Source organism: Saccostrea cucullata, unplaced genomic scaffold (assembly GCF_032062105.1).
Source record: "Saccostrea cucullata isolate Sc308-1 unplaced genomic scaffold, CSIRO_AGI_Scuc_v1 ctg154, whole genome shotgun sequence".
Taxonomy (NCBI): Eukaryota; Metazoa; Mollusca; class Bivalvia; order Ostreida; family Ostreidae; genus Saccostrea; species Saccostrea cuccullata.
The window spans coordinates 245,975-269,971 of NW_026926909.1; the positions used below are offsets into that span (position 1 = coordinate 245,975).

Sequence of the window (23,997 nt, forward strand, 5' to 3'; positions counted from 1 at the left end):
CTGGTGTCTTTGTTGTTTATCTGGTGGGTTAACACTGGACAATTATCGAGGTTATTAACAGGATCAGAAGTACTTAGTGTTTGGATCTTTTTATTCCCCAGGGAAATCAATTTCATTTTCTAATGTTTTATAATATATACACGTACAGGAAAAATAATCCTGTCAAATACTTAGGGTAAAGGTCACTTGCACCAGTTTTTGATGGAGACTCCGAAATTTAGTCAAAGGTAATGGAAGCTGTGAGACAGCTGTTTTAGAGCCCTGCAAGTGTTTGTGGAGGCCCTATAATAATCTACTATTTCTTCAGTTTTTTCCTAACAACTCAATGGTTGTCTTTTGATAGTTAAAAAGGCAGCAAGACTTATTTTAATATATTTGATTCTTTATGTTAGCTGGGTGGTGGGATTCCTGACTTTTAACCCTTATCCAGCCAAGATAGTTTTGGGTTATCAGCGCAGCTGCTGCCGCGAAAGTTCAGTGTAAACAAACCAGTCAAAGAGAATGCAGAAAACAATTTCTTATCTGCCTGTATTATCTTTATTTTTCCAATTACATAAATGTAACCTACAGAAAACTTGTACAGCATAAATTTCACTATCTTTCGATATAATTTTTATAACTATATTTTTTATATTCATAAGAATACATGCACACTATAAAGACAACTCAAGGAAGATTTGTTTATTAATAAATAAAGCTATGGATGATATTTATTCAGTGTGTGTGTGTTAAACCTCAGCATCACTATTCTCTTCATTAATAGATTCTTCATTAGGGCCCCGCAAGGATTTGCGGGTGCCCTATGGTAATCACTCTGTCTGTCCGTCTGTCTTTCTTCCGTCCACAAATTTCCTGTTTTTTCTTAATAACTTTTTTTATGGTTGCCCAATTAAGATCAAATTTGGTATGGTAGTTCAATAGGCAGAAAGACATATTTTGATGCTAAGTTTGTTTCTCTATGTCCCTTGGTTTGGAGCTGGGGTGGTGGGGTATATTCCTTAACTTTATATAAGAATGCTTTGGCAAAGAGAGATAACTGCTGAAGATGTTTCCATTGTAAACTGAATGCTTCAATGAGTCCCTTGGGATTAATTAGCTTTCCTCCTGAAGAAAATCCAAAGCATTATCTTTATCTGTCACATTGAGATTAATTACCACCTCTGTCTGCAAATGAAGTTTGTTTTGAAGTTCAGTCAATTTGGAATGCTATGAACACTCTGAAATGTGGATTTAGATATAAATGTTTATACTTTTAATATTTTGGTTAAAATACCTACACAATGAGTTATGATTTCATTGAATTCTAAAAACAAGAAATAGATTAAAGAAGACATATCTTTTATATTTACTTTTTTCCCTTTATGTAAATTCAAGAATAATATTAATTTTTAATGTAGTTGGATTAAGCCATTCTAATATTAACACTGAAAAAGTTCTTATTGTAACTTTAGAAGAAAATGATGAGAGAGGTACAATTAATCCCTCAGGATTAATTATCTAGCCTGCTGAAGAAAATTTAGTAGGCCTATCTTTATCCGTCATTTTAAGATTAATGAAAAACTTTGTCTGCAACTGCTGTTTGTTTTGAAGTTAAGGTCAAGCCTTCATAATACATGTATTTGCATTCATTGAAGACTGGCATTTTATATAACACAAACACAAACTTCATTATTGTTTATATATACATTCAATGTTAGGTTGTTCTTTACTGCCAGTGCCTAATGTAAATATACAAGGATATTATTTACAGGTTTTTGGATATTCAGGAATTATGTTGAAAATTTTAAGAATACAGTTGCTGTTGCTTATTTCTTCATATATTTTTTAATCATTCCATAAGCTGCATCCTTATAATTCCACCCCATGGCGGGGCCCTTGCTGACTGGTCAGTTTTCTAGTTTGAAACTGTCATCTAAAATTCGATCTAATATGTCTGAATTCAAGCCATGCAAATTTCTGTTAGCCATTTAGAAAATCTCTTTGTTTTGATACTTTCCTCATTTTGCCCCAGATTTCACACCTACCATCACTGATTGGTTCAGTATTTTTATAAAACTATTTTCATTGGTCTGTATTTTTGTTACTTTGATTCATACATCTTACTACAGTGCTGAAAATACATGTAGCTTGGAATGTAGCATCATTTGAGGAAACCCCCCAAAACGACCTGAGGTCGCGATTGGCAGCAGCGGTATTGATAAGCCATCACGACTCTGGGTCACGAAAGGGTTAATAAGAATGAATGGATCAAGAGAGATTACTACTGACATTCAAGAATGTTACTCTTGCAAAGTATGGCAAAGAGTGTCATAGAATATCCAGAGCCTTGGGCCCATTATATAAAAGAACTGATGACTTAGACCAAAAACTGCAGCTTATAGTAAAATTGTTAAACTTTTTTAGCTCACCTGAGCTGAAAGCTCAAGTGAGCTTTTCTGATCACCCATTGTCTGTCCATCTGTCTGTAAACTTTTCACATTTTCAACTTCTCAAGAACCACAGGACCAATTTTAACCAAACTTAGTACAAAGCATCCTTGGGTAAAAGAAAGTTTAAATTGTTAAAAGAAAGGGCCAAGTCCCTTTCCAAGGGGAGATAATCAAGAAAATACAAATAGGGTGGGGTCATTAAAAATCTTCTTCTAAAGAACCACTGAACCAGAAAAGCTGAAACTAATGTGGACGCATTCTAGGATAGTGTAGATTCTAAATTGTTCAAATCATGACCCCCTAGGGATAGGGTGGGGCCACAATAGGAAATCAAATTTTACATAGAAATTTATAGGAAAAAACTTTGAAACTCTTCTTCTCTAGAACCACTGGGCCAAAAAAAAAGCTTACACTTATGTGGAAGCATCCTGGGGTAGTGTAGATTTTAAATTATTCAAATCATGACCCCCAGGGATAGGTTGGGGTCACAATAGGGAATCAAATTTTACATAGAAATATATAGGAAAAAACTTTTGAAACTCTTCTTCTCTAGAACCACTTGGCCAAAAAAAGCTGAAACTTAAATGGAAGCATCCTGGAGTGGTGATGATTCTAAATTATTCAAATCATGTCCCCAGGGGGAAGGTCAAGAATGAAGATAGGTATTGCTAGCCAATATGGTTGACAAACAGTTCCACTGCTCTCCAACTTGTTGGTCCACTCCACTTCTCACCAATTTGTTGGTCCACTCAATCCTCTCTAGACTGTTGGTCCACTCCACTCCTCCAATTTGTTGGTTCGCCACCCTCTTCTCAAATTTGTTGCTCTGCTCCACTCCTCTCTAGATTGTTGATCCTCCTCTCCAACTTGTTGGTTTGCCACCCTCTTATCAAATCTGTTCGTCTGCTCCACTCCTCCTCCACTTGCTGGTCCGCTCCACTCCTCTCTAACTTGTTGGTCCGCTCCATTCCTCTCCAACTTGTTGGTCTACTTCACTCCTCTCCAAATTGTTGGTCCGCTCTACTCCTCTCCATCGTGTTGGTCCGCTCCACTCCTCTCCAACTTGTTGGCCCGCTCTGTTCTTCTCCAACTTGTTGGTCCGCTCCACAGTTTTCCAACTTGTTGGTCTGCTCCAATTCCTCTCCAACTTGTTGGTCCGCTCCTCTCCTCTAACATATTGGTCCACTCCTCTTCAACTTGTGAGTCCACTCAACTCCTCTCTAGATTGTTGGACCGCTACTCTCCTCTCCAACTTGTTGGTTCGCTACCCTCATCGTCAATTTGTTGGTCCGCTCCACTCCTCTCTCACTTGTTGATCCGCTCCATTCCTGTCCAACTTGTTGGTCCACTCCACTTTTTCCCAACTTGTTGGTCCGCTCTGTTCTTCTCCAACTTGCTGGTCCACTCCACTCCTCTCTAACTTGTTGGTCCGCTCCATTCCTCTCCAACTTGTTGATCCACTCCGCTCCTCTCCAAATTGTTGGTCCGCTCCACTCCTCTCCATCTTGTTGGTCCGCTCCTCTCCTCTCCAACTTGTTGGCCCGCTCTGTTCTTCTCCAACTTGGTCCGCTCCACACTTTTCCAATTTGTTGGTCTGCTCCACTCCTTCCAACGTTTTGGTCTGCACCATTCCTCTTCAACTTGTTGATCCGCTCCTCTCCAACTTATGGGTCCACTCAACTCCTCTCTAGATTGTTGGACCGCTTGACTCCTTTCTAGATTGTTGGTCCGCTACTCTCCTCTGCAACTTGTTGGTTCGCCACCCTCATCTTCAATTTGTTGGTCCGCTCCACTCCTCTCTCACTTGTTGGTCCGCTCCATTCCTCTCCAACTTGTTGGTCCACTCCACTTTTTTCCAAATTGTTGATCCGCTCCACTCCCCTCCAACTTGTTGGTCTGCTCTGTTCTTCTCCAACTGGCTGGTCCGCTCCACTCCCCTCTAACTTGTTGGTCCGCTCCATTCCTCTCCAACTTGTCGGTCCACTTCACTCCTCTCCAAATTGTTGGTCCGCTCTACTCCTCTCCATCTTGTTGGTCCGCTCCACTCCTCTCCAACTTGTTGGCCTGCTCTGTTCTTCTCCAACTTGTTGGTCCGCTCCACAGTTTTCCAACTTGTTGGTCTGCTCCACTCCTCTCCAACTTTTTGGTGTGCACCACTCCTCCTTAACTTGTTGATCCGCTTTTCTCCTCCAACTTATTGATACGCTCCATGTACTCCTCTCTAGATTTTTAGCTCACCTGAGTCAATGGCTCAAGTGAGCTTTTCTGATCACATTTTGTCCGTCGTCCGTCCGTCTGTCTGTCCGTCTGTAAACTTTTCACATTTTCGACTTCTCAAGAACCACTGGGCCAATTTTGACCAAACTTGGTACAAAGCATCCTTGGGTGAAGGGGAATTTAAATTCTTAAAATGAAGGGCCAAGTCTCCTCACAAGAGGAGATAATCAAGAACCGACAAAAATAGGGTGGGGTCATTAAAAAATCTTTTTCTCAAGAACCACTGGGCCAGAAAAGCTGAAACTTAAGTGGAAGCATCCTTTGGTAGTGTAGATTCTAAATTGTTAAAATCGTGATCCCCGGGGGTTGGGCGGGACCACAATGGGGAATCAAATTTTCATATAAAATATATATGAAAATTTTTTAAAAATCTTCTTCTCAACGACCACTGGGCCAGAAAAGCTGAAACTTACGTGGAAGCATCCTGGGGTAAAGAAAATTCTAAATTGTTAGAATCATGACCCCCAGGGTTAGGACGGGGCCACAATGGGGAATCAATTTTTACAAAGAAATATATAGGAAAAATCTTTGAAAATCTTCTCAAGAACCACTGGGCCAGAAAAGCTGAAACTTATGTGGAAGCATCCTGGGGTAGTGTAGATTCTAAATTGTTAAAATCATTACCCCCGGGGGTTGGGCGGGGCCAGAATGGAGAATCAAAGTTTTACATAGTTATATATAGGAAAAATCTTTGAAAATCTTCTTCTCAAGAACCACTGGGCCAGAAAAGCTGAAACTTATGTGGAAGCATCCTGGGGTAGTGTAGATTCTAAATTGTTCTAATCATGACCCCTGGGGAAGGGCGGGGCCACAATGGGGAATCAAAGTTTTACAATGTTGAATCAAAGCATCCTATGGTAGTGTATATTTCAAATTGTTTAAATTATGATCAGTTGGGTAGGGTAGGATCAAAATATGTATTACAAGGGGAAATCTGGTAAAGGACTGAATGGTCAAAGCTTCTCAGGTGAGCGATGTGACCCATGGGCCTCTTGTTTGGTCTGCTATCAAGTTGGTCCGCTCCACTCCTCTCCTTGTTGATCCGCTCCTCTCCTACTTGTTGGTCTACTCCACTTTTCTCCAACTTGTTGGTCTGCTCCATTCCTCTCCATCTTGTTAGTCTGCTCAACTCTTCTCCAACTTGTTGGTCTGCCACAGTCCTCTCCATCTTGTTAGTCTGCTCCACTCCTCTCCAACTTGTTAGTCTGCTCCACTCTTCTCCAACTTGTTAGTCTGCTCCACTCTTCTCCAACTTGTTAGTCTGCTCCACTCTTCTCCAACTTGTTAGTCTGCTCCACTCTTCTCCAACTTGTTAGTCTGCTCCACTCTTCTCCAACTTGTTAGTCTGCTCCACTCTTCTCCAACTTGTTGATCCCGTTTACTCCTCTCCAACTTGGTCCGCTCCTTTCTTCTCCATATTGTTGGTTCGCCACACTCCTCTCCAACTCGTTGGTCTGATCAACTCCTCTCCATTTTGTTGGTTTGTCACTCTCCTGTCCAACTTGATCTGCTACTCTCCTCTACAACTTGTTTAGCTGCAGATCTGTAGCCCTCCGAAAAAATATATATATTGATAGACCGGAGAGCTACAGTGCCACCCATTGAAAAAAAAAACTGTATATTTATTGCGCTGTTTCTCGATTTATTTCTCCATGTTTTTAAACTGTCATCTCAAAATATTACTAATCGTATGTTCCTAACATATTCTTTCACTGTTTCCACAACAAAACATTCCTTATAATTGGTGTTAATAGCCCACCTGGCCCTGAAATCGAAATTACCGTAAATATCGTCTTTTTATACTACCATTTTGGTTTGCAAGATAATTCGGTCCTAAAGATCTGCAGCTACAACTTGTTGGTCCAATCCTTTCTTCTCTAACCTCTCCAACTTGTTGGTTCGTCACTCTCCTCTCCAACTTGTTGGTCTGCTCCACTCTTCTCCAACTTGTTGGTCCGCTCTACTCCTCTCTAGATTGTTGGTCCGCTCCACTCTTCTCCATCTTTTTGGTCAGCTCCATTCCTCTCTAAATTGTTGGTTTAGATCTGTTCCACTTCTCTTCATCTTGTTCGTCTGTTCTAATCTTCTCCAACTTGTTGGTCCGCTGCTCTCCTCCAACTTGGTCCGCTCGATAACTCCTCCCTAGATTGTTGGTCCGCTCCACTCTTTTCCATCCTGTTGGTCAGCCCCATTCCTCTCTAGATTGTTAGTCCGCTCCTCTCCTCTCCAACTTGTTTGTCTGTTCCACTCTTCTCCAACTTATTGGTCCGCTCCACTCCTCCAACTTGGTCCGCTCCACTCCTCTCTAAATTGTTAGTCCGCTCCACTCTTCTCCATCTTGCTTGTCAGCTCCACTCCTCTCTAGTTTGTTGCTCCGTTCCACTCCTCTCTAACTTGTTGGTCCGCTCCACTCCTCTCTAGATTGTTGGTCCGCTCCACTCCTCTCTGACTTGTTGGTCCGCTCCACTACACTCTAGATTGTTGGTCCGCTCCACTACACTCTAGATTGTTGGTCCTCTCCACTCCTCTCCATCTAGTTGGTCCTCTCCAACTTGTTGGTCTCTTCTCCATTTTGTTGGATTGGAGAGAATTGTAAGCCAATGGCCAGCAGAGATGTAATGTGTTTGCGAATTATGTTTATTTAGAAGTTAAAGTTGAACACGATTTGTAAAAGGCAGAGATCTATATTTGTCCCCTTATTACTCTTCATAAAAATCGTGTAATCATTGTTCACCGCTGTGCCAAAGTGGATAGACATTTTACATAGCTATTGTAAAACTCTCGGAAGTGATATCTTACCAGGGCAAAAGAAAAAGTTACCTAAGAAACTTGCATCATTTGCACAGGTTGTAAAAACACATGAAAACTGTTAGCAAAGGTCAAGTACTAGTAACTAAGATAGTCGCTCATTCTATATAGGAAAACAGTCAGATGTAACGGATGCAAAGGAAATTTAGAGCCTCGACTTTGTTACTTAGAATAATTAAGAAAGCATGTCCGAACCTCCTAAATACAATAAATGTTACTGTTTCACATTCTACATAAATAATTTTCTTTTTAATTTTTTCCCATAGTCAAATTCTATTTTTTTTCCAGCTCCAGCCTTAGATTTCTATCCCTCTTGGGGGATGCTTGCTGGGCGGTCAAATTTCTACTTTGATTTTCAATTTGTAAACATTTTGTGACGCACTATTTTACCTAAATTTCAGTACCCAGTAATAAACTCAATTGTTAAAGACTATATGAGGTGATTTGGTGTTTAACTACATGTATGTTTTAATTCTATAATTCTTTATCTTACCGTGGTGCATTGTCGCAAACCACGTTTAAAATCCATTCTGGAGAGAGCTATATGTGGATTCCGAATCGTGGGTTTAGACGATGACCTAGGTCTTTTTTTCACCTGCAGTGAAAGGCCTGGGGTAGTTTCAACCAAATTTTAATGTTAATCATCCAAAGTTACTTTTTTGCCAGCCAAGGTTTCTGATCCTAAATTTTTAAGTCTTAGCTAGCCAATGATTCTGATCTATTGAAGATTTCGGATCAGGGACCCTTGGCCTGCAAAGATCCTATGGATACTACTAGCAACTCAAAAGATGCTATGGATACATTTGTGGCTGGAAAGTAGAAATACATAGAGAAAATGCATTTAACTGGACCGGGAAACGAACCTGGACCCTTGCATCATTAGTCAGGTGCTCTACCAACTGAGCTACCGAGGCTGATATCCACAATCCAATAGCCCGAACTGCTACAAATTCACAAAACAGATGAAAGTGTTCATCGATTGGCAGATTTTCGTCTTTTGTGGATCAAAAGAGTCATTCTTAAGTTCGGTAAAAGTGGCTTTTCATTTGTAAGATCGGTGAAAAAATGAACGGGCGGGATTGAAACTGGCCGCTCATGGGGAGTGGCCGCTGATTAAGGGTGGCCGTAACAGCAGGTGCGACTGTACTTGACTTTTTTTCCCACTTTCACTGAAAGTAGAAGTTACTGTAGTATTAATTTGGGTCCATCAATCTGTCTGTGTTCGTTCTTTTCCAGATCATATTTCAAGAAGACTTGAGTTTTTGCAATTAAATTTTATGCGAAAACTCCATATGGCACTTGAAAGCCAAAGGTCAATGTACTGAATATATATATTTCGTTTGGATGAAACGCCTTTTTATACGATATAATATGAAATACCACAACTCCCTATCGTAAGAACCTTGTTGGTTTTGAGGTACACAAGATATGTTTGTAAAACACAGATGCCCCCGTATGGCAACATTGCTAAGGTTAAGCTTTCTCAAATGCAGATCAGATAAGTTGGTACCTAAAGTAAGGCCTTTACACAAGAAATACAAATGTGAACTATAAAACCCTAGCACCACATGTTCAAAGGTTATGACCAAGGTTAACGTTTTTGAAGAAAGGACTAACTCCGGGGTCAAGGTCAAAGGGTCAAGATTGTTGGGTTCTAAAGAAAGACCTTGTCTCAAAGATTACATATGGGAAGTATGAAAGTGCTGGTCATAACCGCTCAAAAGTTCTGGCCAAGGTTATAGTATGTAAAAAGTACGTCAAACTCCAAGGCCAAGGGGTCAAGGGTCTTGATATCCAATGAAAGGTCTTCTCACAAGGATTACATATGTGAAGTATAAAAGCTCTAGCCCTTACTGTTTAAAAGTTATGGCCAAGGTTAAAGTTAATAAAATGTACGTCAAACTCCAAGGCCAAGGTTAAAGGGTCAAAGTTGTTGATATCCAATGTAAGGTCTTCTCACAAGGATTACATATATGAAGTATGAAAGCCCAAACCCTTACCGTTCAAAAGTTATGGCCAAGGTTAAAGTTTGTAAAAAAGTAGGTTAAACTAAAGTTTTTTCGTAAGTACGGAAATTTCCAAGGTCAAGGTCAAAAGGTCAAAATTGTTGGTTTCAAACGAAATGTGTTGCCATAAAGAATTGATACTTTAAATATGAAATTCCTAGTATCTATCGTTTAAAAAATAGGGCCAAATGAAAATTCAGATTTTTTTGTGTAAAAATGGGTCAAACTCCAAGGTAAAGGTCAAAGGTTCAAGGTTCTTGATATCAAATGAAAGGTCCTGTCACAAGGATTAAATATGTGAAATTATGAAAGCCCTAGTCCTAACCGTTCAAAAATTATGGTCAAGGTTGTATTTTTAAAATAGGTCAAACGTCAAGGTCAAAGGACTAAAGCTCTTGGTATCCAATGAAAGTTTTTACAAGGATTACATATTTGAAGTATGGAATCCCTAGCCCTAACCGTTCAAAAGTTATGACCAAGGTTAAAAAATTAAAAAGTAGGTCGAACTCTAAGGTCAAGGTCAAAGGGTCACAGTCCTTGATATCAATTAAAAGGTCTTGTCACAAGGATTAAATATGTTAAGTATGAAAGCACTAGTCCTAACTTTTAAAAGATATGGTCAAGGTTTTTTTTTTGAAAAGTAGTTCAAACTCCAAGGTCAAAGGGTCAAAGTTCTTGGTATTTAATGAAGGGTCTTCTCACAAGGGTTACATATGTGAAATATGAAAGCCCTTCCCCTTACCGTTCAAAAGTTATTGCCAAGGTTAAAGTGTTTTCATAAGTACGGAAATCTCCAAGGTCAAAAAGTCAAGGTTATTGATATCTAATGAAAGGTCTTGCCACAAAGATTACATATGTGAAGTATAAAAGTCCTGGTATCTATTTTCAAAAGCTACGGCCAAGGTAAAATATTTGGAATTTTTGTGTAAACGTGGGTCAAACTCCAAGGTCAGGTCAAAATTGGTGGAACCCAAAGAAAGGTCTTGTCACAAGGAATACACATGTGAAATATGAAAGTCATACCTCCACTAATTTAAAAGTTATGGGCACGGTTAAAGTTTTTGCTGACAAACAGACAGACAGACGGACGGACACGACAAAAACTATATACCCCCCGAATCTTTGATAACGGGGGCATAAAAATTATATACTTTATACACTGAGTACAAATCTCCATGCCCCTTCCATTTCAAGTATATGGTAAGTTAATTTTTTTTTCTTTGCTTGTTGGATTTCTTTGGAAAATTGTCCCCTCCCAAGACTTTCAAAAGTTTGCAGCGGGTCTGCTCATATGTATAACTTTTTAGTACCGATCTGATTAATACAGGCTCAAAGTGCTCGGGTGAGCGGTGTGGCCGTTGAACTTCTTGTTTTAAACGCAGATTCTTTAGGTTGTGTTTTTGTTCTGGATCACATACTGCCAACATTCTCCATTCTATAAATATTCAGATGTTCTCTGTGTGTGTGGATTTCACAACAGCTCCATAGGAACATTATACTGTTGATTGTGATCACACAAAGTCAACTTAAAATATTGATAGACTTTTAAAGCATTTTGCAATTGACATCGACCCGAGTTAATTTTTTCCACCCGGTCGACGAATTCAGACATGTTTCGGTATATACTGATTCCATGACAGGGGTTTAAATCAGTTCCGGTGTAAACAATAGAGGTGGAGACGACCCCAATATACAACGCAGAAGCAGACGAGGGACGGTATAATTCTTGTTAACGGCGTTCATGTGTCGTGTAGATCGATAGAAAATTGAAGTCACTACGATTATTACGGATGGATATTAGTTTTTGTCTTATGCGTAATTGTCAAACACAACATTGAAAAGTCAACTCAACCCTATTCCATCAGCATGGTCTGACAACACAGAAGGTATCTATTACGAAATCTATGCATTATGTTTAAAAAAATTTTAATGCCTTGCTTGACTGATAGCTCATACACAAAAGTAGACAACGTTTGTAAATTAGTGTCATTATCGAAATCTACAAATGTATTGCGAAAGTAAACTAAAAGTAATGCACCATTCATCCTCAAAACATCTAGGATCCTTAAGCATGTTAAAACACTGATGGCCATGGACCCTTGATAAAATTCGTTTGATCTTTTTTATCACAAATGTATGAAATATTGTTAGTTTTTGTTCATCAATACAATCAAAATTACATTATAAAAGCTTGATTTCAGATCACTCCGACGCAACTTAGATACTTACTAAGTATCTAAGTGGCGTTGGATGATCTGAAATCAAGCTTCTTGATCTGCAATCAGGAAAGTAGCTGGACAACATACTTTTGAGCCACGTATATACTATATACTTAATTTTAGTATCTTGTCTTCAATTATTTTCACAAATATACTCTTTTTACAGAAAACACTCGCCTGAAGATGCTGAAGAAAAGCGCGCCACACAATGGCGGATGATCTGGAGAGAATCCCCCTGAATAAGTGGAACCTATTGAGTGGCGCTTTGCTAACACTGTTGGTACTTGGGATTGGTGTGACATTCCTGTTTATTGGAATTTTTGAGGATATCGAAGACTTGGTTATATTAGGGTCCATATTTTTAGTGTTCACAGTTTTCGTGGGCATCTGTGTTTTTTCAACAGTTATTCGCCCTTACATTAAGTCAGGGCGGGTTGAGGACGAGGATTTTACACGGACGTACAAACACGAGAGTGTCGGGTTTTCCCGGAGTGACAATGACTTGAAGTCGACGGCTGCTTCGTTTGAGCGCATTCGGATCGACAGCGAGGAGGATGGACAATCCATCTACGGACAGAGGCGTGCAGAGAGTGTTATCGTGGATGTCAAATCTAGAGCAAATAGTGCTCACAGTTTGCAACCGCCGACTGAAACTGACGGACGGAAGAAACGTGTAACTTTCTACTGAGATTAATTAAAACGGGTACCGGTATACTCTGACGTCAGATCTGCATGGGTTTCATGACATTTACCTGAAAATGATGACTAGAGGGTATTTTGTGATATTGGAACAATAACCGTCCTCATAGAATGCTAAATCTTGAACTTCTATATCATAGTCTTAGAGCATCAATCGGAAGATTACTGCGATGAGTATTTCTTTGCAACATTCGATGTCTCCCAATCTATTGGTCATGTTCTATACATTACTTTAGGAATATTATATTAATGTCTTTCATGTAGACTTTAGACGAGACAATGCACTCTGGCAATGTGCAGTCTTACCATTAATCCATCAGTTTCGTATTTGTTTTTATTTATTGTAATCATCCTTTCTTTCCAACAGATTTCAAATATGTCTATTTTGAGATTTTTATAACAAATGCAGAATATTTCTAATGACAATTTTTTGTGTTTCATTTCTTTTATCCAACCGAAAGAAACATGCAGACATAAAGTTTAATCTCAATTATCTTTTTTGGATATTTCTATAAAGTTTTACGAAGATTTGTTGTCCAAAAAGAATTGAACACTGTATCTTTGAACAAAACTTGACATGCATGCACATTTGACAGTGACTAGAAATAAAATTCAGAGAGTTGACCAAAAAATGCTCTAGAAAAATAAAGAAGTTGTGGCACATAATTTGAAGTTCAATGACGATATTTTTAAGATGGCCGTTTGGTTTTGTTTGGAAATATACTTAACAACTTTAGCGACATTTGATTATAAGTACATAATTTAAATATTCTCCTTCACCTTTGTCCTCTTGTAGAAAATGCAAAAAAAGTACGTATGTACCTGGGTATGTGTACATGTAATTATATATTCACAATATTGAGAATCGTAAAGTATGCTTGCAGTTCGGTCTAACTTCAAGCAACTGTTAGAAAATCCCTTTGATATACTAGCATACTATACATTTTTATGTCAACAGTACATTTTATAAGACGTGAAGATTTGTAAATTGCATATCATGATTATTTAGGTTCTCTTTCATATACCTGGATTCTGATGTGGTTTGACCTCGAGAAACTGTAGGAGAACCCTTTTAATAAACTTATAAAACCTGGTTGCACGTTTAAAGAACACCAAGAAAAATAAGAGATGATTTGGCCACTGTGTAAAACAAGGAGTTCTTGGAATTGGGTTTTCACAGAAAGAACGTCAAATGGCATCAAGGTTGAAATTTTTGAAACATTGTTACACATGCTACTACAAGACACCAACAATCATTCTCTTTGAGACAATTTGTTTACTAGTCTGTAGTATGTAAAATGCAAAAGAGGGTTATTAGAAAAAGGTATTGGAACAAGGACTTCATTTTTCAACCCCCAAAAAGCTCCTAGATGAAAAACCTTATTGCACATCGATGACCTCGGCAATCAAATTCAAATAAACGTGGGCTTCATCTCGGAGAAAATTCCTTGAAACTAGATTTACTTAACAAAACATAATTTTTTGTACCCCAATGGACATTTTAGGTGAAAACGAAGACAACCACGTGATATTCTAAAGATGAATAAGCTACAATGACTATTTTTAGGTCACCTGAGTAAACTCAGGTGACCTATTGCTATCTATTGGCGTCCGTCGTCGTGCGTCGTCCGTCGTGCGCCGTGCGTTAACATTTGAACATTTTCAGCTTCTTCTCTGCAACCACTCAATCAATTTCTACCAAATTTGCCACAAAGCATCTATGGATAAAGGGGAACAAAAATTGTGAATTTCAAGGTCCCCGCCCCCCTGGGGCCTGAGGGGTGGGGCAAAAACCTGTTAAATTAATGAAATCTTTAAAAATCTTCTTCTTTACTCCTGGACATCAAGCAGTCAAACTGTTTGCATGATTGTAATCAGCATTGAGTCCTCTACCAAAATTGTGAAATTTATGGCCCCAGGGTCAGGGGTTCTAGTGCTAGGGCGGGGCTAAATTGATTACAAAGTGAAAATGCATATATTCTTTGAGAATCTTCTTCTCTGCTCATGGGCATTAAAGAAACTAACCAAGTACATAGTTACGTTGAATAAGGTGGCCTCTACCAAAATTGTGAATTTCATGGCCCCAGGGTCAGGGGTTCTAGTGCTAGGGCGGGGCTAAATTGATTACATAGTGAAAATGCATATATTCTTTGAGAATCTTCTTCTCTGCTCATGGGCATTAAATAAACTAACCAAGTACATAGTTATGTTGAATAAGGTGGCATCTACCAAAATTTTGAATTTCAGGGCCCCTGAGTCAGGGGTTCTTGTTTTAGGGTGGGGCTCTAATGATTATATAGTGAAATGCATGAATTCCCTGAACATCTTATCTTTTGCTCCTGGTTAATATTCTAATGATCTAATTACATATTTAAGGCCAGGATTTATTTTATTTTCAGTTTTACAAACCCTCCGCTCAAGGTTTTGAATTTTCGGGAAAAAAAATAATTTTTTTTTCCGATTTCAAATTTGAATCGGGATCGAGATTTCAAATTTACGAACTCGCACTTCCGGTTTAAGATGAAACGGCGGGTAAATAAAGCTAGAAAGCCTTGATCTGCGAAGATATCATAGCTTGGTTTAGTGTAAAATTCATTGATAAGAGTGCCATTAAAAACGTTTCACCCGTTCAAAGGACAAATAAAATGCTGACGAACTTTGTTGCACAATGACATGTTGGTGAGATAATTATGTATTCGTTTCAAAAGTATCTGTCTGTAAATTATTTTCCTCCCACAGGTTTTAAATTGCCCATGGTAGCTATTGCATATTGCCAGCGACATTGTTTAGGCCTCTGTTACAGTCTAAGCATCATTCTTCAGAAAAGGTTTGCTCATGCATCAGATGTAATGAATAAAACTATGGGAGAAGTTAAGTCTATTTAAGGAAGATATAAACAGTAACCTGAAGAAATAAAAAAAAATCAACTATTAAAAAAGCAGGAACATATATATATACAAATACAAATATACAAATATATACAGGCATGTAGTATCATTTGTATCAGCCAGAAAAATTATTTTACACTTAATTGAAAAAAATGTTCACTCTACTCCACAATACCCCCCGTCTGTTTTATGATAGGAATTATAATTTTAGGCATCAAGTATATTTTAGAACAATGTCTACACATTCACCTAACACATATAAAAAAAATGAAGATATATTGAAAGACTTTTAAAGAATTGATTTTTTAAAATATATTTTGATCAACATCACAAAATTTATATAAATGGTCCAAACTGGCAGATGATGAAATAAGGAATTAAATGTTCTACTTTCCTATTTGTAAGCATTATGTGTCCAGTGGTAAGGAGCCTATTAGGATAGCATAAAAAAAAAGAATGTACAAATGTTGATAATTGATTTATCAAAAAAAATTTTTTTATTTCCTTCTCCCTCAGGACTTTTTCATTCTTATGTTCATAACTAAACCTAAAAATAAAAAAAAAATGCTGGCCTTATGATGAAGAAAGGGGCCTCTTTCAAAATAGATAATTTCAGGGCTGCTGGGTCAGGGGTACCAGGAGGGTACTTTGACTAAAAATGAATTAATGCTTTGAAATCTGCTCTTTGATAAGCAATGGTGCCTCTTCCAAAATTTGTGAATTTCATGGCTTTTAGATTAAAACTCGAACCAAATACAATCGCTGGAAAGTTGTTATATGATACTTAAGTGACCTATAAGGCCCGTGGGCCTCTTGTTGGTTTAACGTTTAAACCCAAAATAGTTATTGTTTAAACTTTAAACGTTAGAGGAATTTTTGGAAGACGATAGTGTGACAGACAGACAGACGGGTGGAGCTGTTTAGCAAAAATTTAACAGAGTGTAGATATACATGTACTAATATTGACTATAATTTCATTTTCATTTGCCACATAAAAATAGAACAAAGAAAAATGACGATGATGAGTACCTAAACTGTAGCTACAGTTCTGAAGCTTCTTCAACTGGTGATGTCTGTTTTCCCGCCAAATGTCAAAAGAAGTCGATTTTTTTGGTCAGATTCTACTACATTTTAATCATTACAAGATGTTTTGTGCTTAAAGACTCCTAAGTTCTAACTTTAAATGTCTTAAAATTATTGATTTCATGCAATCAAGTGTGAATTTCGAAATGAAGTATTTATGTCAATAGCAATCGTTTATTTGTAAAAAATGGAATTCTTCGTCAAGGTCTGTGAATAACGTAAACAACATTATATCGGTATATTTATACACATATTCCATGGAGATTTTCCATGGCGCGACTCTCCAGTTTTTTGGCTGCAGCCATTAGTATTGTTCTTGGTCTCTCTATCGGACTAGTTCTGTTAATTATAGGAATCGTGAAGGACATTGAGGATCTTATCATTCTGGGAGGACTATTCCTGGGACTTTTGTTGGTGCTGGTGGTGTTCATTATCATCTCTGTGAAAAAGAAGAAAGAACAAGAAATTGTACCTGTTCTTGGGTAGATCGATTGTTTATCGTGGCGACACACTTTGGAATTAAGTTGTGCTGCATCGTAGCAAACCACGTCCAAAATGTACGATCCTCTCCCATGCTGGTAGCAGTCTGTGCTGTAGCACCTTCTTGTTTTTTAAAGATCTGCATGTATGTTTTTAGTTTTTGTATTCTCTAAGTGATTTACCCGTTAATGAACGTTTAATAGCGTAGTCTAGAAGACGTGGACTTCCTGAGATCTCTAGATCAATGCTGGGCACTCTGGTATTCGTGAGATTGTTCATTTGAGCATGTTCAAATACTAGCAACCCTCGGACAGACAGATCGAGCAAGAGACTTTTTAAATTCACTTTCCCAGCGAACAAAAACTTAAGACTTTCTTTGAAGAAAAACTGCAGCCTATAATATGACTTTGTTGGCTAATTTACTCTCATAAACTTTATAATTTGTGCATGTGCACAATGTTGTTATAAAATAAAGATTTGGTGAAAGATTCATTAAATTGCATTCAGTAGTGGAGGAGATGTTTTGACTGAACAACCGATGGCTACTACCCCATAAGCACGGACGGAAGGATGCACGGACGTTCACACTATATATTATGTTTATTCACCAATCAAGGGCCCAAGGGGGGCATGAACAATTATTACAAAATGATAACATTGATTACAATTCTATATTAAGGATAATGTAACATGACTAGTGATTAAGTTTGACATTGAGAAGTGCATCACCACACTGGATCAAAAGCATAGAAACCATAGAATGATAAAAGAAAACACAATTAAATAAAAATGATAGATACAAGGTAATTAAAAAAAAAAATCTTGTAGTAATGGCAGTACTCTAATATAAAACTAGTGCATCTTGAATACAAAGGGCACCAGGGGATGATACCTCTACACAGCCAGTCTGGCAAACCTGTACCCTAAGTATTGAAGATGGTCATTCCAAAAAAAAAATCATTTAAGTATTAACAGAAAATAGTAATTTCAATTAATAAGTATTTAGCATATAATTATAAATTTAATGCAAACTAATCTCTTGGAGTTAGTTCAATAGATATTTGACATATGCATACCCACATACACAAACATACACTTACTGTTACACAAATCCATGCATACAAAAATAATAATTTATATACAAATATATGTATGTATAGTATATATTATAAACATACACTTATTGTTACACATATCCATGCAAACAAAAATAATAATTTACACACAAATATATGTATATATATAAACAAATGGTACTATCATGTATAAATGTAAATCTGTGATCTTGAAGGTAGCATACAATTAATGTAAAGAAAAGGTAACTTGGATACAGAGGGTACCAGGGGACGATGCCTCTGCACAGTCGATTATACTGGCAAACCCGTACTCTAAGTATTCAAGACACCCATTCTGACTGATTCTGTACATTTAAGAAGGGAATGGGGGGACACATTAAATTTACAAAAAAAAAAAAAAAAAAAAATCCATAGGTTTACTAATACGTATTACAATACATGTATACATTTTCAGGCGATGGGTATAAAAACTGCATACCATAAAAAAGTCTAGTTGAAAAGAAATCTGGATTCCTCATTCAGTTCCTCGTAAACAGGAATAATTGCTTTTCAAATATATATAACTGCAGTCTTTGCAGATGACTTTTCACACAATAAACCTTTATTGATTACTATTTATCAAAGTTTATAGACAATAACAGGAAATATTTTTAGAACCCCTTATAAACTTTGAAAAATTTCATTTCTTGATCAGAAATTCTTCCCGTCTTTTGTCCATAGAATGACATAGAGATTGTAGAATAAGATATAAAGACATGTAATCATAAAATGTCAAATTAACACATCTTTTTATAATCGGAATACCGGTAATAGACCTGTGAGTATCTTTTAATTCAAGCCAACACGACCTAGAAGATCGATGATCAAAATGTTAGGGACATCAAATTAATCGTTTATGAAAAGGATTTAATTTACATATGAGAAGTCGTTATGTTTGAACAAGTTCTGAATAAGTTCTAAATTTAAATGCCGTAAACCATTACTCTCGATCTGTTGTGTACTTTGTAATACATTTTTTTACAGTAAATGGTGCCGCTCTGTTTATGAAAAGCTGAAAAAGTTTGGCCAAGGTTCACAGGCAACGAAAAAGACATGCCTTGGGGGTGCTCTTCATGGCGCAGCTTTCCAGCGTGTTAGCCGCGGGCTTCAGCGTTGTCTTCGCTCTGGCCATTGGAGCCGTCCTGTTGGCACTCGGCCTCGTGAAGGACATTGAAGATCTGATCATTCTGGGAGGACTGTTTCTGGGACTTACATTGGTAATGGTGGTGTTCATATGTATATCTATGAAACAGAGAAAGGAGCCAAAATTCGCACCTGTTCCTGGGTAGTTTTGTGGAATATTTACACATGAAATCGTGACGTCACTGCATTCATTATGAACATCGATCTACAGTCAGTGTTGTATGGCATTTAGTTACGTTTTGTTTATACCAGCAACAATTCCGTTCTGTTGTTCTTTGTGCCATTTTTTTCAATCTCAATGTATTTTTATGAAAACAGTTACTTAAATGTTATTTTCAACAGAATTTCATTTAAATAGCATTATGTTGAAAACTGATTGTCAAATTCTGAATAGAGAATACACCTCAAGGTAAAATCGATTCGGATAATCGGATTTTGAAATACCGAATGTTTAAAGACACAGGATATATCCAATATGACTTCTTTGGATCCGCCAAGTTACTCCAGATTCCCTTCGCAGGTGGAGGGCAAGACTCAGGTGAACAAGATAAAAGTGACTCCTGCTTCAAATGTTCAAGCAGAGCTGCAGCGTGCAAGAACCGCCAAAGAGCAGAAGAACAGATTATACACTGTCGTCTGTCTCCTTTGTATAGGAGTTATTGTATTTGGTGGAGGAATAGCACTTGTTGTGGTGGGTGATTCGGAAAATATTGAAGACTTTATCATTGTTGGAGGACTTTTTCTTGGACTAGGTGCTGTTTTTCTGTTGGTAATGGCATTAACTTTATTGAAGCCAATTCGAGACAGGAAGAAAATAGCAAATAACGAATCGATAAAGAGTGATTCAGAAAGGAAGGGGTACCTAGACAATGAAAATACTCAAATTGACTCTCCGGACGAGGTAAAGCGACGTCCTAAGCCCTCCACTAATCAGTTGTATGGGTACGACAAACTGAAAATTCACTTACCCGGACCGGAAGTAGTCCCATCACCTAAAAAACACAAGCACAAAGAACCCACACCCCCTCCCCCACTCGTCGCCTTCCCGAGCCAGGGGAACACCCAAAATCCCGTGTTGATTTCTTCGTTACAAAGGGAGCAGACTCTTCATAATAGTGATGATAAAATACAAAGGGAACCAACTTTTAAGAATGGTGATGATAAAAATTCCCGTGCAGAAACTCCTTCACCGTCACGTGAGAGTGGACATGATGTAGTTTTTTATTAGTCACTGTATATTATTTTGCAATGTGCCAATTTCTGTTTATCTTTCATATTTATTTATATATATAAGTAGAGATACATGTTGCTTCTAAATTATCACTCAAGACAACTTGTATAAAAATCTTTTCATAGTTATATTTGATATGTTAATACAGAAAAAACAAAATACTTCTATGCATAATGTTTTTTTATAGAAAATAAACATTGTTACAATATATGAAAAATATGTCAGCCGTAAGGCCATATTTAATCAATTTTTGCTTGCCCTCTCCCAACTCAGGGTAAAATTATTAGGTGGCTTGATAAGTGGAAAAAATCTTTTTTTTCCAGAAAAGTTCAACATATCTGTTGACGAGATAATAGGAATTAAAAAATATGTCGTTTCCTTGAATGTAAAAAAAGTTTTGAGTTCAGTCGAGAGGGAGAGGGAAAGCCTATTAGGATCAATCTAAAGAGAAAAAAAATTTAAAAGGCGTTATAACGCCTTTTCAAAAAGCGTTATTACGCCTTTCTATTCCAGAAGGCGTTATAACGCCTATCCATTCAAAAGGCGTTATTACGCCTTTCCAAAAGGCGTTATTACGCCTTCTAAAAAGGCGTTATTACGCCTTTCCATTCAAAATGCGTAATAACGCCTTTTTAAAAGGCGTTATTACACCTTTCCAAAAGGCGTTATTATGCCTTTCTAAAAGGCGTTATTACGCCTTTCCAAAAAGGCGTTATTATGCCTTGCTAAAAGGGTTATTCGTAGAAAGCCTATTAGGATCAATCTAGAGAGAAAAAAAATTTAAAAGGCATTATAACGCCTTTTGAAAAGGCGTAATAACGCGAAAAGAGGCGTTATTACGCCTTTCCATTCCAAAAGGCGTTATAATGCCTTTTTAAAAGGCGTTATAACGCCTTTCCATTCTAGAAGGCGTTATTACGCCTCTCCAAAAGGCGTTATTACGCCTCTCCAAAAGGCGTTATTACGCCTTTCTAAAAAGCGTTATTACGCCTTTCTAAATTGCGTTATACGCATTCCTAAAAGGCGTTATTACGCCTTACTAAAAGATGTTATTACACCTTTCTAAAAGGCGTTATTATGCCTTTCCAGAAAAGTTATTATGCTTTTTGAATAACCATTATTATGCATTTAACAGGCCCGTGCTTTTAATAGCCCCCCCCCCCCCACACACACACACACTCCACTGGCCAAATTCGTGGGGGAAATACTCGGTAAAACTTTATTTAAATGCAATAATTTGCCACAGTTTTACATACTGCAACAAAATGTTCAGGAACCAAGAAACCAATAGTTAATTATAATATTTAAACTGTAGCAAGACTTTTCCTCAAAAGTGTGTATGTTTGGAGGGGGGTTTACCCCATTCGCACTCGTATTACTGACCTACATGAAAAGGAAAAGGCGTTATCTTATGTTAATAAATATATAAAGTTTTAATTATAACCGTCTTTATTTATGCAATTCTCTATATTCCTGCACATCTCACTGACAACTGTTTGCATTCGTATTAAGAGAAGGCAACCCTGTACTTGTGAAGATCTAGAATATAGGCAGATTAATCTTGGAGCTTTGCTTGCCATGTATTAAAATTTATGTCATTTGAAGATATTTTTCTCTCTTCTTGGAAAAAAGCAGGCAACTATTTGCATGGGTATAATGAGCAATTGAAATCAATGACCCTTGGTAGAGGTGTGTCTGGTATGAAAAAAAGACTTAGTTGGTTCAACATTGAAAATATATGACGCATTTAAAAATCTTTTTTCCAGGAAATCTAATTGCTATCTCTTTAAATTATTTTTTTGAGAAATTAGTTCTATATCTAATTGTGAAATCCATGTCCCAAAGGTACGATTTCTGCACCCCCCCCCCTCCTCGGTTGGGCTTATGTATTGAAAGTAAAAGGCGTAATAACGCCTTTTGGAAAAGTGTTATAACGCCTTTTAAAAAGGCGTTATAACGCCTTTTGGAAAGGCGTAATAACGCCTTCTAGAATGGAAATTTTAGAAAGGCATTATAACGCCTTTTAAAAAGGCGTAATAAGGCCTTTTGGAATGGAAAGGCGTAATAACGCCTTTTCAAAAGGCGTTATAATGCCTTTTTTCGCGTTATTACGCCTTTTCGAAACGCGTTATAACGCCTTTTAATTTTTTTTTTCTCTCTAGATTGATCCTAATAGGCTTTCGTACGTTATAAAGTGAGACTTACGCGTTATAGCACGGAAGGTACGTGTTTATTCGCAAAGGTTTCGCATAATAATGCGAAATAATAAGTTTTGTTAACCTACGAAAATGAACTCAATGGGCTTTCGTAATAACGCGAAACTTTCGCGAATGAACGCGTAACTTTGCTGTTTAACCAAGACATTTGCTTAAGTCTCAACTTTGTTTTGATTTTGTAATGAAGTTTATTCATTTATACAATGATAAGCAAAAGGTTATTTTGATCCTGGACTATCACAAGCTACAATTTTAAGTCAGCTTGCTGCTGAATCCATTTTACCGTCATTTTGTATTTCTCAACGCTGTTAAAGTTTATGCGAGTTTTTCCAAAAGTTAAAGTTCAAGATTTTGAATTTCGGGGAAAATCACCCCTCTCCGGTGTCTCTTTATACACTCTCTACAGAATCTGAAATCAAATAAGTTTATAAAGATCAAGATCTCAGAAAATTGACAGAATGAGGTAAATTTTTCAATTGTTTCCCACCACATTTGTGAAAATTGGATAGCATACTATAAATAGTATAAAATTTCATTTGTCTCCGTTGGATTCAATGTAGAAATACGACATCGTATTTTGAGGTTGCGCTAAGGGGTCATTCCATTGCTTTCGAAAACATTGACAATTAATTCCAAATGTACAAACTCTGCTGTATACCTTAATAATTTTGATTTATGGCGCTAGTCTACGATATTCTCTATAAGTGGAGATTTTCCTTAAAAAAAATAACCAGTCTAAAAAGGTTCTTGAATTTAACAATTGAAAAACATGTACAAGAAAGTAAAATTCGTTTTATTTGGTAAGGGTTTTGAAATAAAAACATGAAGTGTTTGTGAAACACTGAAGCCCTAGCAACAACTGTTCTAAAGTTATAGCCAAGGATAAGATTTTGAAAGGTAGGTCAAACTCAAAGGTCTAAGGGTCAAAATTGTTGGTTTCTTAAAAAAGATCTATACATGTGTGAAGTATAGGAGCCCTAACCCCACTGTTCAAAAGTTATGGTCAAGTTTAAAATTTTTAAAAAGGTCAAAGTCCAAAATCAAAGGGTCAAAGTTCTTGATATCAAATGAAAGGTCTTGTCACAAGGATTAAATATGTAAAGTATGAAAGCGCTAGCCCTAACCCTCCAAAAGTTATTGTCAAGGATTGTTTTTTTTAAAGTGAATGAAACTCCAAGATCAAAGTTCCTTAAATCCAATGAAAGGTCTTCTCACAAGGATTACATATGTGAAGTATGAAAGCCCTTGCCCTTACCGTTCAAAAGTTATGGACAATGTTAAAGTTTTCTCATAAGTATGGAGATCTCCAAGGTCAAGGTCAAAAGGTTATTGGTATGCAATGAAAGGTCTTGCTACAAAGAATAATATAAATTTGAAGTACGAAAGCCCTAGCCCTAAGTGTT

General features: G+C 37.2%; 1 protein-coding gene across 1 annotated transcript; it reads left to right on the forward strand.

Moving 5' to 3' along the window:
• Positions 1 to 10,902: 10,902 nt before the first annotated feature.
• LOC134272875 (uncharacterized) lies at positions 10,903 to 12,427 on the forward strand. The gene is made up of 2 exons (XM_062755044.1): positions 10,903 to 11,406; positions 11,906 to 12,427. Exon 2 carries the CDS (start codon positions 11,948 to 11,950, stop codon positions 12,425 to 12,427), a length of 480 nt encoding a protein of 159 aa, XP_062611028.1. The 5' UTR covers positions 10,903 to 11,406; positions 11,906 to 11,947.
• Positions 12,428 to 23,997: the final 11,570 nt, after the last annotated feature.